Genomic DNA, 24277 nt, shown 5'->3' on the forward strand with positions numbered 1-24277 from the left:
CTGGTTTTCAACCCTTGCAGGAGCAAAACGATCCCAAAACTTGACATGAGCCAAGTCTAATAGCAGCTTTTGTTGGAGGAGGACTCAAAACAGTACATCACAATCAGCACTCACAAAGGTTTGTTCAAATACCATCTGGGTTTTGGAGTGCCCTTCAACTAGCGATCTTTAGAGGATAATGGACAACCTGTTGCAGGGATTCTTCATGTAGCAGCTTATTTGGATGGTATCCTGGTCATAGGGAAATCAGAGAAGGAGCACCTCAGCAACCTGGATCAGACGTTAGAGTTTCTCAGAGACAGTGCTGTGCCGGAGCCGTAGCAAGTGCACCTTCCAGGCATAGAGTATGGAATTATTGGGTCACAAAATCACAGTGTAGGGTCTGTCCCTGATGAAAGACAAAATCAGAGCTACCAAGGAAGCTCAAAGCCTCTGTAGTGTGTCCGAGCTCAGGTCATGGTGAGTTACTGCGGGAGGTTTCTGTCAGACCTTTCAAAGGTGCTGAAAGAATGATGAACTGAGGCCGCAAGCAAAGCAGGAAGATGAGTGTGCGCAGGATGGTTGTATCCTTGCGGGATCCAGAGTGGTTCAGCCCATCCCCTGGTTGTTCACAAGCCTTGGATGAAGTTCATGAAGCTCAGTCGGGTGCCTCCCGAATGAAAAGTCGAGCCAGGTTGTATGTTTGGTGGCCTAACATGGAGAACAAGGTGGGGAATCCTCTTATGTGTGTCAGCTCAACCAGAAGATGGGAATGGCCTGATCATCAGTCTAGATCATTGGTTCCCAGCTGGGAACCACTGATCTAGACTGACGATTAGGTGCACTTGCTACGGCTCCAGCACAGTGCTATCTCCGAGAAACTCTAACGTCTGATCCAGGTTGCTGAGGTGCCCCTTCTCTGATTTTCCTATGACCAGGATACTATCCAAATAAGCTGCTACATGAAGAATCCCTGCAACAGGTTGTCCATTATCCTCTGAAAGATCACCAGTTGAAGGGCACTCCAAAACCCAGATTGTATTTGAACAAACCTTTGTGAGTGCTGATTGTGATGTACTGTTTTGCATTCTCCTCCAACAAAAGCTGCTATTAGACCTGGCTCATGTCAAGTTTTGCTCCTGCAAGGGTTGAAAACCAGATCTTGCACCCGCAGCAAAGGATAAGTGTCCAGCTTGGAGGTCTGATTAGTGGTGACTTTGTAATCCCCCATGTGCACACAGCGCCATCACTTTAAAGAACAGTAACAATTGGAGCTGCCCAATGAGAGAACTGAATGGACTCAATGATTTCAGGCCTCTGCAGCTGCTCTAACTCTTCCTCCATTTTCCCTTTCATGGTATCGGATGTTGGCCTGGGTTTGAACAAGCGAGGAGTAGCCTGAGGATCTATGAACAAATTGCCTGTCATGCCACGCAATGTACCCAGTTCCTCTTTCAAAACCTCAGGACATTTCTGAATGACATCCATAATGAACTACACCCTTACCCTTTTACCACTGAGTCATGCTCTTGTTTCTTGGTTGTTGCATGCAATGTCCACCTCTAATGCCCCAAGCAATCATCTCCGCCTCTGGCGTGTGTTGGATCCCTGCCTGAATAAGGGCTGACGACCACTTAAGACCCCAAGACTTCCTGTAGGTCTCCTTACTAATTACAGATGCAGAGGATCCTGAGTCCATCTCCATCTTAATTCTTATATTTTCATTTTGGGACATGGGCAGCATTGGCTGGGCCAGCATTTATTACCCATCCCTAGTTGCCCTTGAAACTGAGTGGGTCGCTGGGCCATTGCAGTGGGCAGTTTAGAGTCAGCCACATTGCTGTGGCTCTGGAGTCACATCTGTGCCAGACCAGGTAAAGACAGTCTTAAAGATTTCCTTACCTAAAAAACATTAGTGAACCAGATAGGTTTTTCTGACAATTGACAATGGTTTCACGGTCATCAGTAGATTCTTAATTCAGATTTTTTTTATTGAATTCAAATTTGACCATCTGCCATGGCGTGATTTGAACTCGGGTCCCTGAACATCAGCTGAGTTTCTGGATTAACAGTCTAACGACAATACCACTATGTCATTGCCTCCCCTCAGTACCCCATCGTGGTAAGACTAAACCCACAACAACTCACGTCAGTCATTCCTGCATGTCATACCCTCCCTGTTGATGATGTGTCTATACATTCAAATAGGAAGATGTTTTCTATAACACTCTTCAACAATTAGAAATATTCAAATGGGGAATCGGACAAATGCTTGGAAAGATCAAATTTGAAGGGTGAGAGGGAAAGCACAGGGGTATGGGATGAATTGAATAGCTCTTTCAAAGGGCTGGCATAGGCACAATGGGCTGAATGGCCTTCTCCTGTGCTGTGAGGTTCTGGGAGGGGGAGCGCCAGGTCAACGTTTACCTTTTGACCAATAAACGCTTCAGAAAATTATTGTCCGGTTGCATATCATGTTGCTGTTTGTGGGATCTTGCTGTGTGCGGCCTGGCTTCCTTGGTAACGAGAGGTGAGAAGTGTGCTGCGCTGCCTGTGAGGTGCTCAGGGATAGGGATACCCGCAGGTGGGCAGAGTTAGTCTGGGCTACGGGCCTAGTGTTGCAGAGTTAGCCTGGGCTAGGGCCTGGTGTGGCAGAGTTAGCCTGCGGTACGGGCCTGGTGTGACATGGCTGGGCCAATCGCCGAATGACAGGAAAAGACAGTGTAACAGATCGTGGGATTTTCAGCACAAATTCCACCAACTGCAAACCACATTAACTCAGCCTTTGGCTCCAGTTTTCGATATGTTGGCCTGGAAACTGACCCCATCCGCTAAACCAGATTTTTTTCTGTTCTTGCCAGCCTTTCACAGACGTGGCAGTCTGCCCAGTAACAGGGCCGGTGAAGCATTCTGATTGGCTGCCCTCTGAGACCAGCAGCACCACTTCACAAGCTGTCTGAGATTTTCAGAAATGATGCAAGGTTCAGCGTCCTGCTGATAACTGTAAACCTGTTTCCTATTATTACACAAGACCACTGGGGAAGTCTCGACTCTAATGAGAAAGAGGCATGTTAGTGCAGCAGATGCTTAACTAAATGTCAAACACTCCCAGCGTAGGCAGAGCACAGGGTTAGATACAGAAAAAGCTCCCTCTACACTGTCCCCATCAAACACTCCCAGGACAGGTACAGCACAAGATTAGATACAGAAAAAGCTCCCTCTACACTGTCCCCATCAAACACTCCCAGGTCAGATATAGAGTAAAGTCTGCATGAAATGAGCCAAGCTGTGAGTCTGGTTCCTTTCCCAATCTGCAAACTCACTGTAGAAATCATGGAGAGTAACTCTTCTAAAAAGTTGACAGACTATTTCTACTTGTGGTTGGTTTTTCAACACTTGGCAGGGCTCTGGATGGAGATGACAGCTGCCCTTTGTTCAAAGGGTGGATCAGATTGTGGAGAAGCTGCTGATTATAATTGTGGTGGGTGCGAGAGTGCTTAGTGCTTTAAGAAACAAGTCCTCCATCAGCCTTCATCTTGTGTGCACCCTGGAGTGCACATTGAGCAGGGAAATCCTCGGGGTCATTGGAAGCAAGTCTGCAAATGGGTTCGACTCGCCTTGCTGTCTGTACAATCATAGAACATAGAACATTACAGCGCAGAACAGGCCCTTCGGCCCACGATGTTGCGCCGACCAGCTTTTAAAAAAAAACAACACTAACCCACTAATCTAAACCAATCCCATTTCGTCCATAACCCTATCCACAGATCTCTTAAACGCCCCCAAACTAGGCGCATTTACAACTGCAGCTGGCAGGGCATTCCAGTCCCTCACCACCCTCTGGGTAAAGAACCTACCCCTGACATCCGTCCTATAACTACCCCCCCTTAATTTAAAGCTGTGCCCCCTCGTGCTAGCTTTCCCCATCCTAGGAAAAAGGCTATCACTATCCACCCTGTCTAAACCTCTAATCATCTTATATGTTTCAATAAGGTCCCCTCTTAGCTGCCTTCTTTCCAGTGAAAACAACCCCAAATCTCTCAGTCTCTCCTCATAGGATCTCCTCTCCATACCAGGCAACATCCTGGTAAACCTCCTCTGCACCCTCTCCAAAGCCTCTACATCCTTCCTGTAATGTGGGGACCAGAACTGCACACAATACTCCAAGTGCGGCCGCACCAGAGTTGTGTACAGTTGCATCATGACGCTGCAACTCCTAAATTCAATCCCCCTACCAATAAACGCCAAGACACCGTATGCCTTCTTAACAACCTTATCTACTTGATTCCCAACTTTCAGGGATCTATGTACACATACACCTAGATCCCTCTGCTCCTCCACACTATTCAAAGTCCTCCCGTTAGCCCTATACTCAACACATCTGTTATTCCTACCGAAATGAATTACCTCACACTTCTCCACATTAAAACTCCATCCGCCACCTCGCGGCCCAGCTCTGCAACCTTTCTAAGTCACCCTGCAAACTATGACACCCTTCCTCACAATCTACCACACCTCCGACTTTGGTGTCATCAGCAAACTTACTAATCCACCCAACTATACCCTCATCCAGATCATTAATAAAAATTACAAACAGCAGTGGCCCCAAAACAGATCCCTGAGGCACACCACTCGTAACCGAACTCCATGACGAATATTTACCATCAACCACCACCCTCTGTCTCCTATCTGCTAGCCAATTCCTGATCCAATTACCTAGATCACCCCCAATCCCATACATCTGCATTTTCTGCAGAAGCCTACCATGGTGAACCTTATCAAACGCCTTACTAAAATCCATATACACCACGTCAACTGCCTTACCCCTATCCACCTCTTTGGTCACTTTCTCAAAGAACTCGATAAGGTTAGTAAGGCACGACCTACCCGCTACAAAACCATGCTGACTGTCTCTAATCAATTCATTACTCTCCAAATAACTATAAATCCTGTCTCTAATAATCCTTTCCAAAACCTTACCCACCACAGAAGTAAGACTCACCGGTCTATAATTCCCAGGGAAGTCTCTGCTCCCCTTCTTAAACAATGGGACAACATTTGCTGTCCTCCAATCTTCCGGTACTATACCAGAGACCAACGACGACCTGAAGATCAGAGCCAGAGGCTCCGCAATCACCTCTCTTGCCTCCCAGAGAATCCTAGGGTAAATCCCATCCGGACCAGGGGACTTATCTATTTTCAAACCCTCTAGAATATCCAGCACATCCCCCGTATCAATTGCAATACTATCTATTTTACACCCCTGCACCCCAGTGTCCTCCTCAGCTACATTCATGTCCCTTTGCGTGAACACCGAAGAGAAATATTGGTTCAACGCCTCTCCAATCTCCTCCGGTTCCACACACAACTTCCCTCTACTGTCTGTAACTGGCCCTAATCTTGCCCTAACCAACCTTCTGTTCTTGACATACCTGTAAAATGCCTTAGGGTTCTCCTTAATCCTATCAGCCAAAGTCATCTCATGTCCTCTTTTAGCCCTTCTTAACTCCCTCTTCAACTCCCTCCTAGCCAATCTAAAACTTTCTAATGCACTACCTGAGCCCTCAAGCCTCATCCGAACATAAGCCTCCTTTTTCTTCCTAACCAACGAATCAACTTTTTTAGTGCACCACGGTTCCCTGGGCCTACCAAATCCTCCTTGCCTGACAGGGATATACCTATCACAGACCCGCAGTAGCTGCTCCTTGAAAAATCTCCACATCTCGGACGTTCCCAGTCCCTGTAATCTCCTAGTCCAACCAATGCTTCCTAATTCTCTCCTAATAGCCTCATAATTACCCTTCCCCCAGCTGAAACTACTGACCCGAGGTTCATGCCTATCCCTTTCCATCACTAAGGTGAACGTAATCGAATTGTGGTCACTATCCCCAAAATGCACACCAACTTCCAAGTCTAGCACCTGGTCTGGCTCATTACCCAGCACCAAATCCAATATAGCCTCACCTCTGGTCGGCCTTTCTACATACTGAGTCAAAAAACCTTCCTGCACACTTTGAACAAAAACTGACCCCTCTAACGAGCTAGAGCTATAGCAATTCCAATCAACATGAGTAAAGTTAAAGTCCCCAGAAAGTTAAAATCCCCTAACCCTTAGCCATTCAGCAGCACGCTGAGAAACGCAGCTTCATGACAGAGCGCCTCCATCTGGAGAAGCTCAGTTAAATCGCAGAGAGAGAACATCCCTGCCATAACATGGACTGTCTTCATCGTTCCACACAGATGCAACAGTCCGTTCTTCAAGCCCCCATTGCGCCTTTGCCTCACACCAAGTTATTGCCACTAGTGACCGAATAATTCAAAACTGACCTGGATCCCAACTGGTCTGGATGAGTTACTGACCCTCATGGACCTGGAGTCTGCCTGGTCTGGGTGTTACTGACCATCACTGCCCTGGAATGCAACTGGTCTGGGTGTGTTACTGACTCTCATCAACCATCGCTGACCTGGTGTCTAACTGGTCTGGGTGTGTTACTGACCTGGATTCTGACTGGGCTGGGTGTGTTACTGACCCTCATTGACCATCACTGACCTGGTGTCTCACTGGTCTGGGTGTGTTACTGACCCTCACTGACCTGGATTCTGACTGGTCTGGGTGTGTTACTGACCCTCATTGACCATCACTGACCTGGTGTCTCACTGGTCTGGGTGTGTTACTGACCCTCACTGACCATCACTGACCTGGATTCTGACTGGTCTGGGTGTGTTACTGACCCTCATTGACCATCACTGACCTGGTGTCTGACTGGTCTGGGTGTGTTACTGACCCTCATTGACCATCACTGACCTGGATTCTGACTGGTCTGGGTGTGTTACTGACCCTCATTGACCATCACTGACCTGGTGTCTGACTGGTCTGGGTGTGTTACTGACCCTCATTGACCATCACTGACCTGGTGTCTGACTGGTCTGGGTGTGTTACTGACCCTCATTGACCATCACTGACCTGGATTCTGACTGGTCTGGGTGTGTTACTGACCATCGCTGACCTGGTGTCTGACTGGTCTGGGTGTGTTACTGACCTTCATTGACCATCACTGACCTGGATTCTGACTGGTCTGGGTGTGTTACTGACCCTCAATTGACCATCACTAACCTGGATTCTGACTGGTCTGGGTGTGTTACTGACCATCGCTGACCTGGTGTCTCACTGGTCTGGGTGTGTTACTGACCCTCACTGACCTGGATTCTGACTGGTCTGGGTGTGTTACTGACCATCGCTGACCTGGTGTTTGACTGGTCTGGGTGTGTTACTGACCATCGCTGACCTGGTGTTTGACTGGTCTGGGTGTGTTACTGACCATCGCTGACCTGGTGTTTGACTGGTCTGGGTGTGTTGCTGACCTGGTGTCTGACTGGTCTGGGTGTGTTGCTGACCTGGTGTCTGACTGGTCTGGGTGTGTTACTGACCATCGCTGACCTGGATTCTGACTGGTCTGGGTGTGTTACTGACCCTCACTGACCTGGAGTCTGATTGGTCTGGGTGGGTTACTGACCATCGGTGATCTCAGTTGAACTCATCCTGAGTCACTAGAGTAACAAAAGAAAGAGAGCTTTGGATTTCGAGAGCTCCTTCCACCACCTCAGGAAGCCCCAGTGAGAAGTGTGTTCAGTCATGTCATGTAGGAAATTGAGCAGCCAGTTCGCACACGGCAGCCGCGCTCCCTCAGCACCGACCCTCTGACGGCGCGGCGCTCCCTCAGCACCGACCGTCTGACGGCGCGGCGCTCCCTCAGCACCGACCGTCTGACGGCGCGGCGCTCCCTCAGCACCGACCGTCTGACGGCGCGGCGCTCCCTCAGCACCGACCGTCTGACGGCGCGGCGCTCCCTCAGCACCGACCCTCTGACGGCGCGGCGCTCCCTCAGCACCGACCCTCTGACGGCGCGGCGCTCCCTCAGCACCGACCCTCTGACGGCGCGGCGCTCCCTCAGCACCGACCCTCTGACGGCGCGGCGCTCCCTCAGCACCGACCCTCTGACGGCGCGGCGCTCCCTCAGCACCGACCCTCTGACGGCGCGGCACTCCCTCAGCACCGACCCGGGGCTAAGTGCAGGGGGAGAGAGAGGGAGAAAGCTGTTGTTTAGAAGAAGTGCGCAGGGGCAAGGTGGTGGCGAGAGAGCAAAAATAGCGTGAGCGAAGGAGCAGCTCTCACACAATTTCACAACGTGCACACTCTCAGACACAAACTCATACACACACATCCAAACTCTGAGACACACACACACACACATAGGCGCATACTTGCACTCTCAGGCTTACACATGCACACTTGGGTGTAGATGCGCATACTCAGGCGCACACTCAAACTCACGCATGCAGGCACGCACTGTTGGACACATGTACACACTCTCTTTCAGGTGCACGCACTGTTGGACACGTGTACACACACTCGGACATGAACACGCACACACGCGCTTTCTGAGACATGCGCCCGCATTCTGAGACAGGCAGACGCGCGCTCTCTCGGGCGTGCATGTTTTCTCAGACTCTCAAACACTCACACACACATATACATACACATACACACACACACACACACACACACACACACACACACACACACACACACACACAAAAGCAGGAAACAGGAGGAAGATTTTCTCCTTGGGAGTAAGAGACTCCAGCTGAGTGACTTCATAGTCTCGGTGATTGAATGGCTAGTCTGTGATGCTGATCCCTCAGGGCTGGCTGGGCGGTGGGGAGTGGTGGTGGGGGGGGAATGTGTGGAAGAGAGAGAAAAAAATCAATGAAGTCAGCTTCCTGACAGCTTATTGGCTGATGGTCCCAGGGCCTCCTGATTGGACACGGCTGTCCGGCTCCCCCTTCCTAACCCCAACAACCCAACCCTTTTAAAAAGATCCAGAGGGGAAAGGAGCAAAGTTGTTGCATCATTTGCAAGGCACAGCGAGAGAGAAAAGGGGTTGTTTTTTTTTGCCTGCCAGTCACTCATTCTTCAGGCATTCAAAGACAGAGTCGGACTCTCTCTCCCAGCACTCTTCCCTCAGATCATGCACAAGCAGCCAGCCAAGGCCTCAAACTACACGGTAGCACTGGCAATCTGGCAGGATGATCTTCCATTGGTGAGTCTGTATCTGGTCACCAGCTCTGTTTAGTCCAGCGGGCAGTGAGGAAAGCCTCAAGCCTGGGTCGTGTCAGTGTGAGATGGTATCCACACTTTATCTCCTTCCTGTTTGACCTCCCTCCCTCCTTCCTTCCCATGGTCACAGCTGAGGCTTGGTTCTGTCAAGTTGACTCCTCTGACCTGTCCCCTCAGTTTAAATGTCTGCTGTTTCACCAAATTCCTTCTGTTTTTCTCTTTCAGTTCCAATACAGACGACGAGAGAAGGTAAGGATATCAGCAGTTTTTCTATGTCTCTCCTCTCTCTATCATTTTCCCTGTGTGTGTGTGGGTGTGACCTTCTGAGACTCTGTCTCTCCCTGCAACTGTGGGTGTCTTTCTGTCTGTCTCTTTCTGTGTGCGTCTTCTTCTGCATCTCTGTGAGACTCTGTTTCTCCCCGCGTCTGTGTGTGTTTCTCTCTTGATCACTCTGATCTTTCTGTCTGTCCCTCTCTCTCTCTCTCTCTCTCTCTGTCTGTCTCACACTCTGTACGTCTCTCTCTCCCTCTCTCTCTGCCTGTCTTGTAATGCTGTCTGAGCCTCTTCCTTTTGTCTGTCATTTCATCTTTGTGTTGTTTTGGTATGTATGGTGTGTATGTGCTGCATGTGCCACTCTGTCTCTGCATGTGTACACCTGTGTTAGTGTACCCGTATTTTTGTGCAAGTGTGCACCTGTACCAGTGTGTGCCTGTCGATGGGCAGGCGGGGTTCTGTCCCCGACTGTGTTTTTCGACAGTTTCTGGTTCTGTGCTATATTTATGTTGAATGTTGGGGTTTGGGGCTGGAATCTGCATCTGCTGGCTTGCACTGGGGGCACTGTTCTGTGAAGCTCGTCTGATCTGTAACGTTGTACGACAGGTTTCACTTCGGCTGTGATTCAGTAGACCCAAGAGGAGCTTTTATAAAAACAAAGTTTTATTAACAATATTGTTGCCGTGTATAATAAGACAATTAGCAAGAATTTTTAACAGTTACAAATAAGAAACAGAACAATCACGATAGTGTAAAACTCTTGAGGAATACCTCGAACCAAAACCAACATCCAATACATAACGCCCTTCAAATTAACACAATACAGCAGAGGTTAGTGCCCACTTGTTGCAAGAATCCACCTCCAGGGTTGAATGCTGAAAATCCCATTTATTAAATGATTTATTCCAACTGACCCTGTCTCCCAGTTGTGGAGAGCTATTTTGCAAACCCTTGAATCTCAGCATAAATCATCGTTGCCTATGAGAACTGCACTAGACGTAGATCTCCCACACAGAAAGACTAACCTCTCTATCAAGACTGCATCCCTGTGCACAAACAAGCAAATAATCAGCTGCGCCTGCACACATACAACTGGGGCTAACATTCATAATAACACCCCGAATGCTGCATTCAACCCACTATTAGGTGCACATGCCAACACCAGCCCACTAACCACTCAGATACCCATACACGCACTCCAGCCACTGCAGCGTACACACCCTCATCCATCATACATGAACGTAACCTCTGCCACACCAGTAGGCCACCTCGTTTGAGCATGCTGCCAGGCATGCCCCTATGTGCTCGTGGGAAGCCCATACACACACTCAACCCTACCCCCCAGTCGTGTGCATGTGTCCCTCCTCCCGCCACCTGAGCACTCACAAAGAATGCTTCCCCAACCCACGCGCACCCCTCCCCGCTCACGTGCGCGCGCGCGCACACCCCTCCCTGCCCATGTGCGCGCACACCCCTCCCCGCCCCACCTCTCTGGTGGGGAGTGGTGTGTGCAAATATACACTCTCACAATCACACTCACACACTCTCAAATTCATGCACACTCTCACACAAACACACACTCATGCATGCACTCTGACGCACACGCTCTCAGGCGTGCACTCCCCTTAACCCTCATCTTCTGTTAAATGGGTGTGGGAGTGAGAGGCGAATGAAATAATCAAGTCTGGTAAAATCCCACCCCTCCCTTTTCTCCTCCACCACCCCATCCACCCAGATTGTACTAGCAAGGGGGGTGGGGTGGGTGAGTGCGGAGACAGGGAGCAGTAAACTGAAGAGTCCAGTTAGGGTTGAAGGTGGGGGTAAGTAGCGTGAGGGATGTTCTGTGAATGGGAGAGGTTTGATTCAGCATTAGAGCAGAGAGAGAGAGAGAGATTGGGCTGGGGGAGGCTGTACAACTGAGCTGAGGGTGAAAGTGCTGCTGAGGTCATGATTCATTGACGTGTGTCTGCTTTTGTTTTCTATCCCAGCTGCCCACTGGGCACTCCCCACTCTGCCAGCGTGGCAGTCCCAGCTACTCTGGGGCGGAGCTGAGTTTCCCCGAACAGAAACTCCCCGCCCCCCCTCCTCTTTGAGGGGAGGCTAATTGTAGACGTGTTCTTCCCCTCCCCCCCTCCATCCACCATCAGAGGTCAACCACGGAAAGGAAGGAGGCGGGGAAAGGGAGGTGCTTGCAGCTTGCTGATGTAATCTCTGTGCAAGAACAAACTGTGGAAAGAAAATAGTAAGAAGTCTCACAACACCAGGTTAAAATCCAACAGGTTTATTTGGTAGTAAACGCCATGAACAGTTCAGTCTGGTGTTGTGAGACTTCTTACTGTGTTTACCCCAATCCAACACCAGCATCTCCACATCATGACTACGAAAGAAAATAACAGAGAGGGAGAGAGAGAGTGAAATGCAGAGGGGGAGAGAGAGAGAGAGTGAAATGCAGAGGGGGGGAGAGAGAGAGAGTGAAATGCAGAGGGAGAGAGAGAGAGAGTGAAATGCAGAGGGAGAGAGAGAGAGAGAGAGAAATGCAGAGGGAGAGAGAGAGAGTGAAATGCAGAGGGGGGGAGAGAGAGAGAGTGAAATGCAGAGTGGGGGAGAGAGAGAGAGTGAAATGCAGAGGGGGGGAGAGAGAGAGAGTGAAATGCAGAGGGGGGGAGAGAGAGAGAGTGAAATGCAGAGGGGGGAGAGAGAGAGAGTGAAATGCAGAGGGGGGAGAGAGAGAGAGTGAAATGCAGAGGGGGAGAGAGAGAGAGTGAAATGCAGAAGGGGAGAGAGAGAGAGTGAAATGCAGAGGGGGAGAGAGAGAGAGTGAAATGCAGAGGGGGAGAGAGAGAGAGTGAAATGCAGAGGGGGAGAGAGAGAGAGTGAAATGCAGAGGGGGAGAGAGAGAGAGTGAAATGCAGAGGGGGAGAGAGAGAGAGTGAAATGCAGAGGGGGAGAGAGAGAGAGTGAAATGCAGAGGGGGAGAGAGAGAGAGTGAAATGCAGAGGGGGAGAGAGAGAGAGTGAAATGCAGAGGGGGAGAGAGAGAGAGTGAAATGCAGAGGGGGAGAGAGAGAGAGTGAAATGCAGAGGGGGAGAGAGAGAGAGTGAAATGCAGAGGGGGAGAGAGAGAGAGTGAAATGCAGAGGGGGAGAGAGAGAGAGTGAAATGCAGAGGGGGAGAGAGAGAGAGTGAAATGCAGAGGGGGAGAGAGAGAGAGTGAAATGCAGAGGGGGAGAGAGAGAGAGTGAAATGCAGAGGGGGAGAGAGAGAGAGTGAAATGCAGAGGGGGAGAGAGAGAGAGTGAAATGCAGAGGGGGAGAGAGAGAGAGTGAAATGCAGAGGGGGAGAGAGAGAGAGTGAAATGCAGAGGGGGAGAGAGAGAGAGTGAAATGCAGAGGGGGAGAGAGAGAGAGTGAAATGCAGAGGGGGAGAGAGAGAGAGTGAAATGCAGAGGGGGAGAGAGAGAGAGTGAAATGCAGAGGGGGAGAGAGAGAGAGTGAAATGCAGAGGGGGAGAGAGAGAGAGTGAAATGCAGAGGGGGAGAGAGAGAGAGTGAAATGCAGAGGGGGAGAGAGAGAGAGTGAAATGCAGAGGGGGAGAGAGAGAGAGTGAAATGCAGAGGGGGAGAGAGAGAGAGTGAAATGCAGAGGGGGGGAGAGAGAGAGAGTGAAATGCAGAGGGGGAGAGAGAGAGAGTGAAATGCAGAGGGGGAGAGAGAGAGAGTGAAATGCAGAGGGGGAGAGAGAGAGAGTGAAATGCAGAGGGGGAGAGAGAGAGTGAAATGCAGAGGGGGAGAGAGCGAGAGTGAAATGCAGAGGGGGAGAGAGCGAGAGAGAGTGAAATGCAGAGGGGGAGAGAGCGAGAGAGAGTGAAATGCAGAGGGGGAGAGAGAGAGAGTGAAATGCAGAGGGGGAGAGAGCGAGAGAGAGTGAAATGCAGGGGGGGAGAGAGCGAGAGAGAGTGAAATGCAGGGGGGGAGAGAGAGAGAGAGAGTGAAATGCAGGGGGGGAGAGAGAGAGAGAGAGTGAAATGCAGAGGGGGAGAGAGAGAGTGAAATGCAGAGGGAGAGAGAGAGAGTGAAATGCAGAGGGAGAGAGAGAGAGTGAAATGCCGAGGGGGGGAGAGAGAGAGAGAGAGTGAAATGCAGAGGGGGAGAGAGAGAGTGAAATGCAGAGGGAGAGAGAGAGAGTGAAATGCAGAGGGAGAGAGAGAGAGTGAAATGCAGAGGGAGAGAGAGAGAGTGAAATGCAGAGGGAGAGAGAGAGAGTGAAATGCAGAGGGAGAGAGAGAGAGTGAAATGCAGAGAGGGGGAGAGAGAGTGCTTCAATAGCAACATTCAAAACACATTTGGATAAGTACATCGATGGAAAGGATTGGAGGGATATGGGCCAAACGCAGGCAATTGGAATTGGAAGAGCAGCAATGGATCAGTTGGCTGAAAGACCTGTTTTCATGCTGTTTGCAGAGAGACTGAAACACGGGGAGAGAGAGAGAGATGTACAGAGGGACAAAGAGAGAATGAGACACAAGGGAAAAGATTGACGCATCGGGTGAAAGAGAGTGAGATACAGAGGGAGAAAGAAAGGGAATGACAGAGTGGAGGGAAAGAGAGTGAGTTACACAGGAAGAAAGAGGGAGTGACACGGAGGGAGAGAGGGAGCGAGTGGCGCGGAGGGAGCGAGTGATGCGGAGGGGGAGAGCAAGAGAGACGCTGACTGAGGGGGAGAGGTGGAGAGAGAGGGAGCGGTGGAGGGGGAGAGGGATAGGCAGGGGAGGTGGGCAGAGTGGAATGGAAGGAGCGGTGGAGGGAGGGAGACTGAGGCAGATGGACAGAAGTAGAGCGAGCAAGGCAGATAGTCAGGGAGGAAGAGGGAGGGGGGAGAGAGGCAAACAAATGGAGTGGCAAAGGAACGAGGCAGACCACCGAAGGGTGGGCGGAGGGAGGGAGAACATCATCCATGTCTGAGTGAATGACTGAGGAAGGGGCAGTCATTCCATTGGACACAGCAACTGAATGCTGCTGCCATCTCTCTGAGCACCACTGAGATCTCAGAGAGTCCAGCATTCACATTCCCACACTCAGGCCTCTCTCCATATCTTCCAACCAGCCACATGGGACAAGGCTGTGGGAGAATATGTGTTTCTGCTCCCGTCCCCTGGGGCCCCAGGCTTCTTCCAGGAAAGCAATTTCCCAAATAAACTGCTGCTTTGCCACAGATGGCTCGCTGCTGCTCGCTGTGATTGCAGGGGAGGGGGAATGGGTGGGGGATGATCCCACCGGGGGAAACAAAGATTATACAGATTCCCAAACTTCTTACTGCCTGCTCCCACTCCTGCCCCATTCCCAAAGTGCGACTCCAATAGTGCCTCAATGCTCAGCAGCACACAACAAACCCGACCCCACAAAACCCCCTGGCCCCGACCCCACACTCGACCCCACGAGAAGACGGCCCCCCGCACAAGAACCCCGGCAAACCAAGGAATTCCAGCCAGGAAAGAAACTTATAAGAGGTGCCCATCCCTTCCAATTAGGAGAGAGGAGCAGATATTGAGACTGATCACTGCTCCTGCTGCATGGGTTAGATACAGAGTAAAGCTCCCTCTACACTGTCTCCATCAAACACTCTCAGGACAGGTACAGCACGGGGTTAGATACAGAGTAAAGCTCCCTCTACACTGTCCCCATCAAACACCCCCAGGACAGGTACAGCACGTGGTTAGATACAGAGTAAAGCTCCCTCTGCACTGTCTCCATCAAACACTCCCAGGACAGATACAGCACGGGGTTGGATACATTGTAAAGCTCCCTCTACACTGTCCCCATCAAACACTCCCAGGACATTACAGCACGACGTTAGATACAGAGTAAAGCTCCCTCTGCACTGTTCCCATCAAACACTCCCAGGACAGGTACAGCACGGGGTTAGATACAGAGTAAAGCTCCCTCTGCACTGTTCCCATCAAACACTCCCAGGACAGGTACAGCACGGGGTTAGATATAGAGTAAAGCTCCCTCTGCCTTTCTGCAAAGCCTTTGCTTCCCCACCCTACTCCATTAGCAGTGCCTAACCCTGCCCCCAGTGTATGTTGACAGCTGTGTGATCCCGAGCAGCCTGATGTTTTGATAGGTGATGAATGCTGGGTGCTGATTGACCTGACTATGGTTCCCTCAGGCTGCGGGCAGTGAAGGCAAGCGGAATTATTTCACATTGACTGCAGCTCTGACGCTGCTTTTCCAGCAGCTAAAAACACTCAGCGACTAAGGGCTTTGACTGACTGAATTCTGTTCTTTCTCTCCTCCTCGTTGCGACTGTGCCCGCTCCTCTGCAGCACCACCCTCTACAATGCTGTGGTGACGTATATGAAGCACCTGGGGGTGAAGACCAAGGAGCCGCGGATACTTGAGAAGAAGCGACACTTCTTGATGCGCAGAAAGGTGACTGGTGGTTTGGCCCTGGTGCAAGGGTTGCCTGGTGGGTGTGGGGGGTATTGGTGGGGCACCGAGACCCCCAAGGCTGCCTGCTCACTCAAGGAGATGGCACTGCGGTTCTGAGAATAGCGCATACTGGCATCATTGCCAACCCTAACATGGCAGTCAGCCAAAGCCAGCTTCTGTTCTCCTCCACTCCAAGTCCTGTTCAGGTGTCTCCTTGCCCTCAGAACCATTATGGGGGTGGGGGCAGGGGGTGTGACATTAGGCACAATTTGTGCTGTGTATTATTGTTTTGTCTCTCCTCACCCTGCACTGCAGGGGTGGGGGGCTGCGGCGAGGGGTGTCCTCCAGACCTGTGATGCTTTCACAGCCAATTAGCCAGTGTGATGGTGGGTGCAGTTGAAGGGGTTTTGCTGAGGGAGCTCTGGGAGTGCGGCCGATGCCTGTGGAACCCGGAATGTCTGCACTTTCAATCAGACCAGGAAGTAGTTCGCAGGTTCGGTGAAGATTTCCGCTGTTCCATTGAGTTGGAAGCGCTGCTTTGACCCAGAGCTCTGTGAGAGTCTCAAACTAATCCCACTGACCCACTCCCATCCCATAGCCCTGTGTCAATCCCAAACTAATCCCATAGCCCTGTGTCAATCCCAAACTAATCCCATAGCCCTGTGTCAATCCCAAACTAATCCCATAGCCCTGTGTCAATCCCAAACTAATCCCACTGACCCGCTCCCTCCCCATAGCTCTGTATCAATTCCAAACTAATCCCACTGCCCCATTCCCTCCCCATAGCCCTGTGTCAATCCCACTAATCCCACTGCCCCACTCTCTTCCCATAGCCCTGGATCAATCCCCCCACCTACCCCCTGTCCCAGTTGGATCAGTGCGCTGTAGCAGAGATGAACCAAACCTCCTCCCCTATAAACACCTTCACCCCCTCCCTCAAACCCAAGGGTCATGATCATGGAGCTCCTGGTGCTAAATGGGAATTAGGTGGGATTGCGATGTCTCTGGGCTGAATATCACATTTCTTTTCCCACTGGTGGCATGGCCACTTTGATGAGCTGTGGTTGGAGAGGGAGAATGAGCCAGCGCCCAATGGGAGGAGCTGGGGGCTCAGTGATTCGCCATTGCCAAGCTACCCAACAGCCAATCCCGCATTAATATCACCAAGAGCGTCACCATTGTCTCCAATCCCGACAGTAACCTCCCTCCCTTCATCATGGCACCAACCCTCTCCCTGTTATCTACTCTTTAACCACATTTCCGTTTGATGTTTTAAGTTTCCTTTCTACTTTGTGTTTTGTTTCAGGCAGTTGCCTCCTGTTTGGGGGCTGTCCCTTTCAATTTGTTCCTCAGTTAATTTGATTTAGTTTGATTGGCTGTTGACTATATTCAGAGGTTGAACCAAACTTGTCCCAAACTCAGGCTGTCGACATGTCAAACACTTCATCCCTGACATCACCCTCCTACCACAAGATCTCCATTACCAAGACCGCCTACTTTCACCTCCATAACATCACTCCTCTCAGCTATTCTGCCACCAAAGCTCTCGCCCCCAACTTTTCTTTTACCGCCAGCGTGGTCTACTCTGTTGAACTTCTGCCTGGTGTCTCAGATTCTGCCCTGTGTGAACAACAGTACAGCTGAGCCTCTGCTGCTGTGCATCTTGTGGCTTCAACACAGCCGTGTGCTTCCTGAGCTGCAATGCCTTCCCAGTCCAAGAGCATTTCAATGTTCAAATTCTCAATGTTCAAATCACACCATGGCCTCCCATCTCAAACCCCGTCCAGCCCCTACAATCCTCCCTATCTGTAACCTCCTCCAGCCCCTACAATCCTCCTATCTCTGCCTTCTCCAGTCCTTACATCCCTCCCAGTTTCTGTAACCTCCTCCAGCCCTTACAACCCTCCCTATCTCTGTAACCTCCTCCAGCCCCTACATCCCTCCCTGTCACTAACCTCCTCCAGCCCCTACAACCCTCCCTGTCTCTAACCTCCTCCAGCACCTACATCCCTCCCTGTCTCTAACCTCCTCCAGCCCCTACAACCCTCCCTGTCCCTGTAACCTCCTCCAGCCCCTACAATCCTCCCTATCTATAACCTCCTCCAGCCCCTACAACCCTCCTATCTCTGCCTTCTCCAGTCCTTACATCCCTCCCAGTTTCTGTAACCTCCTCCAGCCCTTACAACCCTCCCTGTCTCTGTAACCTCCTCCAGCCCCTACAACCCTCCCTGTCTCTGTAACCTCCTCCAGCCCCTACAACCCTCCCTGTCTCTGTAACCTCCTCCAGCCCCGACAACCCTCCCTGTCTCTGTAACCTCCTCCAGCCCCTACAACCCTCCCTGCCTCGGACCTCCTCCAGCCCCTACAACCCTCCCTGCCTCGAACCTCCTCCAGCCCCTACATCCCTCCCTGTCTCTAACCTCCTCCAGCCCCTACATCCCTCCCTGTCTCTAACCTCCTCCAGCCCCTACATCCCCCCCTGTCTCTAACCTCCTCCAGCCCCTACATCCCCCCCGTCTCTAACCTCCTCCAGCCCCTACATCCCCCCCTGTCTCTAACCTCCTCCAGCCCCTACATCCCTCCCTGTCTCTAACCTCCTCCAGCCCCTACATCCCTCCCTGTCTCTGCGATGCTCCGATTTTGGCTCTTTGAGCTTTCTCTGATTTCCATCGCTCCAGCATTGCCATCCATGGCTTTAGCTGGTTGGAAAGCAACTAAGCTCTAGAATTGCCCCCATAAAACTCTGTGCTCCCCTCTCTCCCTCTCCCCCCTTTTAGATGACCCATAAACCTGAGAACAGTGACTGAGCTGATGCTAAAAGGTCTCCTGTTGGTTTCAGTGTCAGCGTTGTGCCACCTGAATATTCCTGTGAGCGACTTGGGGGAGTTCACTCTGCACTAGGTGCTGTTTCTTTGTACGTGTTCTTGCTGACTGACTGTGTGCTGAGCTGTACTGAGCTCTGCTGTGCTGTGCTGTTCAGGGACCCACACCGAAGAAGGACAGTGAGCCAGTGAAGGCAGATGAGAAGAAACGCAAGGGGATTGGCAGCATTTTGGACCTGAGGCGACAGCCCCGGAACGAGGCCAGCAGCAGTGAGTGGCGGGCGTGTAATCCATCCTCTGCAGTGAGGGGGCAGGGACAGTATGGACCACCTGGGGAGTGGGGAGGGGGATCACAGACCCTCTGCACTGGGGAGGGAGGAGCGGGGGCCCTCTGCACTGGGGAGGGAGGAGCGGGGGCCCTCTGCACTGGGGAGGGAGGAGCGGGGACCCTCTGCACTGGGGAGAGGGGGGGATCGGGGACTTTCTGCACTGGGGAGGGAATTGGGCATCCTATATACTGGGGAAGGGGTTCGGGTTGGATGGCACTGTGGGTAGCACTGCTGCCTGAGAGTGCCAGTGACCCAGGTTCAATTCTGGCCTAGGGTGACTGTGGAGTCTGCACCCTCTCCCCATTGCTGCATGGGCTTCCTCTGGATGCTCCAGTTTCCTCCCACAGAACAAAAATGTGCCAGTTAGGTGGATTGGCCATGCTAAATTGCCCATTAGTGTCCAAAGATGTGTAGGTTAAATGGATTAGCCACGGGAAATGTGCGGGGCTACGTGAGAGAATGAGGGTGAGGGCTGTGGTAAGATATTCTGTTCGAGAGTCGGTGAGGACGTGATGGGCCAAATGGTCTCCTCCTGCACTGTAGAGATTCAATGATTCTACAGTAGGACTGATCTCACCAAGGCAGCGTCAGCGGGAGTGGAGACATCTGCTGCCCTCTGCTGCCTGTGTCTGTAAGCTACAGAATTGTCCGCAGCAGTACAGGACTGTTGCCACTAGATGGTGGTGCCCTCCACAGAAAAGACCCAGGCATTGGCCAAGGAAAGCAGGAGTGAGTGAAAGAGCGAGCGATGGCCGGTATGGGACAGAGCAGGAGTCAAGCAGTTCACAGGAATCCATAACCTCCTGCAGCAACTGTAAAGTGAGGGGATGCGAGGGTTGGGGAGGCTAAGGAGGGCTGGGGTTATGCCTCCTATAGGTGGATAGCCTACAATCCTCATGAAAACAGGCAGGATGGACTAACCTGTCTTACCCACTGCTGGAGCAGTGTGCCTCCCCTCAGGGAAAGTGTATCTGTCTCGATGGCCCCATCCTCCCCCATGACCATCCTCCACCTTGTGTCTCCTCCTCTCTTTCTCCCCCCCGCCCCCCACAACTCGCTGTCCAAACCAGATATTTAATGATTTGGGGTGACACGGTGGTTAGCATTGCAGCCTCACAGTGCCAGGGACCTGGGTTCAATTCCTGACTTGGGTCACTGTCTGCGCTGAGTCTGCATGTTCTCCCCATGTCTGCATGGGTTTCCTCCAGATGCTCCAGCTTCCTCCCACACTCCAAAAATGTACAGGTTAGGTGGATTGGCCATGCTAAATTATCCATTAGTGTCAGGGGGACTAACTAGGGTAAATGCATGGGGTTATGGGGATAGGGTCTGATCAGATTGTGGTTGGTGCAGACTCGATGGGCTGAATGGTCTCCTTATGCACTGTAGGGATTCTATGATTCTAATGCTCCGTTCTTGTTTTTCAGATGCTGACCAGCGACCAGAAGGAGGTAAGATTTTTGCATGTATGTGTTTCTTCCTGGGTGTGTGTCTGGTTAGTATATTCCTGGGACGAGGGCCCTCGCTGCGGGCTGGAGGGGGCGTGGGTGGGTGTGTGGGTGGGCAGGCGGGCTGGAGAGTGTGGGATGTGCGTGCGCGCGTGTTACACCGTGCTCAGTGGAACCAGTTAGCCGTGGAGGGAGTGGTGCAAGGGTTCAGAGTCAGCGACACATCCTCTCTCCCATTGAGCAGCTGAGGTGGGTCACAGAATGAGAGCCGTTCTTACTCCCACACTCTGCATAAGACCCTTGCTTGGGAGACCCAGCATCTCCCGGTCTCCATAGGCTGGCCCATTTCGCAACCCCCCCCCACCCCCCCCATCCCAGTGCGGAAGGTCCCCTGCTCCCCGTCCCCGGCGCAGAGGGTCCCCTGCTCCCCGGCGCAGAGGGTCCCCTGCTCCCCGGCGCAGAGGGTCCCCCGCTCCCCCTCCCTGGTGCGGAGGGGGTTGCACACACAGTCTGACCAGTCAGGATCATCGTGAATGACGCACAGGCTTGAAGGGCTGAATGGACAACTCTTGCTGCTTGAGTCCAGTGTTTCTCTGTGTCCTGATCATTGCAGGCACTGGTTCCAGCACTCCCTGTTCATGGACGGCATTCCCAGTAACACATTCCCAGTCACCCCCTGACAGTGCAGCGCTCCCTCGGTACTGACCCTCTGACAGTTCAGCACTCCCTCAGCACTGACCCTCTGACAGTGCAGCACTCCCTCAGTACTGACCCTCTGACAGTGCGGCACTCCCTCAGTACTGACCCTCTGACAGTGCAGCGCTCCCTCAGCACTGACCCTCTGACAGTGCAGCACTCCCTCAGCACTGACCCTCTGACAGTGCAGCACTCCCTCAGTACTGACCCTCTGACAGTGCAGCACTCCCTCAGTACTGACCCTCTGACAGTGCAGCGCTCCCTCAGCACTGACCCCCTGACAGTGCAGCGCTCCCTCAGCACTGACCCCCTGACAGTGCAGCGCTCCCTCAGCACTGACCCCCTGACAGTGCAGCGCTCCCTCAGCACTGACCCTCTGACAGTGCAGCACTCCCTCAGTACTGACCCCCTGACAGTGCAGCACTCCCTCAGCACTGACCCCCTGACAGTGCAGCACTCCCTCAGTACTGACCCCCTGACAGTGCGGCACTCCCTCAGTACTGACCCTCTGACAGTGCAGCACTCCCTCAGTACTGACCCTCTGACAGTGCAGCACTCCCTCGGTACTGAATTAACTTCATCCGACTGTAATGTGCAGGAATGTTGTGGGAATCCTGCGATTGTATCATTAAGGGGAAGCTTTAGTATTTGATCTTTGACCCAGAGATGCATGCTGGGAATTAGCCTGCCTGACCCCTGGCGATTTGACATTGTCCTCTTCGGGTTTCACCTCCCCGTGCACCCCTAGACCAGCATGGCGTGAAAATCCCAGAGTCATTCAACTGACATTCCCCTTTCTCCTCCATCCCCAAGTGAAAATATCCATCGATCGGAAGAATTCCAGCCACACTGTCAAATCCCAGCTGGACACCGTGTCCGGTAGGCACAAGCCCAGTGGAACTGCTTCTGACGTGTCTGACGTCGGTGGGAATTCTGGGACAGGTCTGGTCCTCCCGAAGGAAGACTCGGAGTTGGAGGCTGGTAAGAAACAGAGTTACTGAGTAATGGTGTGATGGAGCTGGATTAACATCAGCACAGTTATAGTCAGTAACACAGGGTGCTGGGGGAGAGGGATTACTGAGTGACGGTGTGAGGGAGCTGGATTAACATCAGCACAGATACAGTCAGTAACACAGGGTGCTGGGGGAGAGGGGTTACTGAGTGACGGTGTGAGGGAGCTGGATTAACACCAGCGCAGATACAGTCAGTAACACAGGGTGCTGGGGGAGAAGGGTTACTGAGTGATGGTGTGAGGGAGCTGGATTAACATCAGTGCAGATACAGTCAGTAACACAGGGTGCTGGGGGAGAGGGATTACTGAGTGATGGTGTGAGGGAGCTGGATTAACATCACAGATACAGTCAGTAACACAGGGTGCTGGGGGGAGAGGGGTTACTGAGTGACAGTGTGAGGGAGCTGGATTAACATCAGCACAGATACAGTCAGTAACACAGGGTGCTGGGGGAGAGGGGTTACTGAGTGGCAGTGTGAGGGAGCTGGATTAACATCAGTGCAGATACAGTCAGTAACACAGGGTGCTGGGGGAGAGGGGTTACTGAGTGACAGTGTGAGGGAGCTGGATTAACATCAGTGCAGATACAGTCAGTAACACAGGGTGCTGGGGGAGAGGGGTTACTGAGTGACAGTGTGAGGGAGCTGGATTAACATCACAGATACAGTCAGTAACACAGGGTGCTGGGTCACTGGGTGGGTCAGAGTAGTTTAATGAGTGAGTGAGGGAGCTGGGTCAGCATTGGAGTGGATGCTATGTACTGTGAACATCCTCTCTCTGCCCGCCACAGGTCATCCCTCAAGCAGCTCGAGAGCCGGGAATGAGAACCAACCCTTTCCTGATTCCGGCGATGTCAGCCTGCGGATGGGATCCTCGAGTGAGCAGGTGTCCGGAGGAGAGCATGGACAGGAGGAGGGAGCAGAGAGCGAGAGGTGAGATTGCACAGTCGAATGGTGGACAATACATGGGGCTTTGCTGCCGCTGGTTTTTTTGTCAGCCCGTCTTTAACACCCTGTGCTCCTGTCGTGCCTGTGTCTGATTGTCCGCCAGCCTGCTCCGGGGTGGAACTGAGTTAGGCTGCTTCCTCAGATGGCTGCGTGCTCAACCATCTCACCCCTCTCTCCAGGACTGAGCCCCACCCGCAGAGCAGGGAATGCCCCAGGCTCCGAGCTGGGACTGTGCTGCTTCAGATGAACCTGAAACTGAGCCTCACTCCCTCGGCTTCTCTGTGTCGTTCGTGATTCGATCCAACCAAGAGAATATCGAGCTGCCCACCTGCAGAGAGCTGTGTTCTCAGTCAGGACTCTGGAACTGGCTGGGGTGAGAGAAACAGGGAGGTACCTCAGTGTGTGTCTTGCCCGTAATGTTGCAGATGATCCGAGGCTGGGAATTGACCCGGCTCCCTGGCATCCTCTGATTCCCACTCATCTGCTGCTACTGTGGCTCTGTCTCTCTCTGTCTCTCTCTGTCTCTCTCTGTCTCTCTCTGTCTCTCTCTGTCTCTCTCTGTCTCTCTCTGTCTCTCTCTGTCTCTCTCTGTCTCTCTCTGTCTCTCTCTGTCTCTCTCTGTCTCTCTCTGTCTCTCTCTGTCTCTCTCTTAGTTCTGTAGTCCATCAAAGCCTGCCCTTGCAGCTACCCTCTCCTGCCTCTGCCCTCCCCGATGCGCGTCCCGGATCCCACTCCCTGTCGCTGCCACTTCTGAGACTGGAAGGCGCTCTTTGTGGAACGAAGCAGCTCATGCATTGTGGGGTTGCGAGATTTTGTTCACTTCGTGCCATCGGAAAAGGGTCCGTGTGCAGAGTGACTGCAAACTTAGAGAGCAAGTGGAAAGAAAATCAGTGAATAAACCAAGCGAAACCCTGATTTTCACCTCGAGGAATGCACTGGGGCGGGAGTTATGCTGTAGCTGTACAGAGATCTGGTTAGACACACCACGCACCCTCCCTCTCTTCTGTACAGTTCTGGGCACTGCAACTCAAAAAAGATAATGTGACCTTGAAGGGGAGGGGGTGCCGTAAAGATTCCCTGGGATGAGGGGCTTGTACAGGCACATTTAGGAAGATTGAGGGCTGACCTTTTTACAGTGCTAAGGAGAAAGGTAACACAGGAGGAGGCCATTCAGTCTATCGCACCTGTCCTGCCCATCGATAGGATTGCGGCTGCTCTGATTGT

At 52.1% G+C, this 24277-nt stretch overlaps 1 protein-coding gene across 1 annotated transcript in view; it reads left to right on the plus strand.

The window, feature by feature from the left end:
* LOC145353751 (rho guanine nucleotide exchange factor 12-like) overlaps positions 1-23654 on the plus strand; it is an 85990-nt gene extending 62336 nt beyond the window's left edge. Inside the window, exons 9-14 of the mRNA XM_080204525.1 lie at positions 9323-9346; positions 15694-15799; positions 18780-18891; positions 20378-20401; positions 21908-22075; positions 22897-23654. Of these exons, the coding sequence (XP_080060651.1) occupies positions 9323-9346; positions 15694-15799; positions 18780-18891; positions 20378-20401; positions 21908-22075; positions 22897-23042 (580 nt within the window). The 3' untranslated portion in view covers positions 23043-23654. The remainder of the gene's footprint in view (positions 1-9322; positions 9347-15693; positions 15800-18779; positions 18892-20377; positions 20402-21907; positions 22076-22896) is intronic.
* Positions 23655-24277: the final 623 nt, after the last annotated feature.

Source organism: Carcharhinus amblyrhynchos, chromosome 16 (genome assembly GCF_965287045.1).
Source record: "Carcharhinus amblyrhynchos chromosome 16, sCarAmb.v2.hapA, whole genome shotgun sequence".
Lineage (NCBI taxonomy): Eukaryota > Metazoa > Chordata > Chondrichthyes > Carcharhiniformes > Carcharhinidae > Carcharhinus > Carcharhinus amblyrhynchos.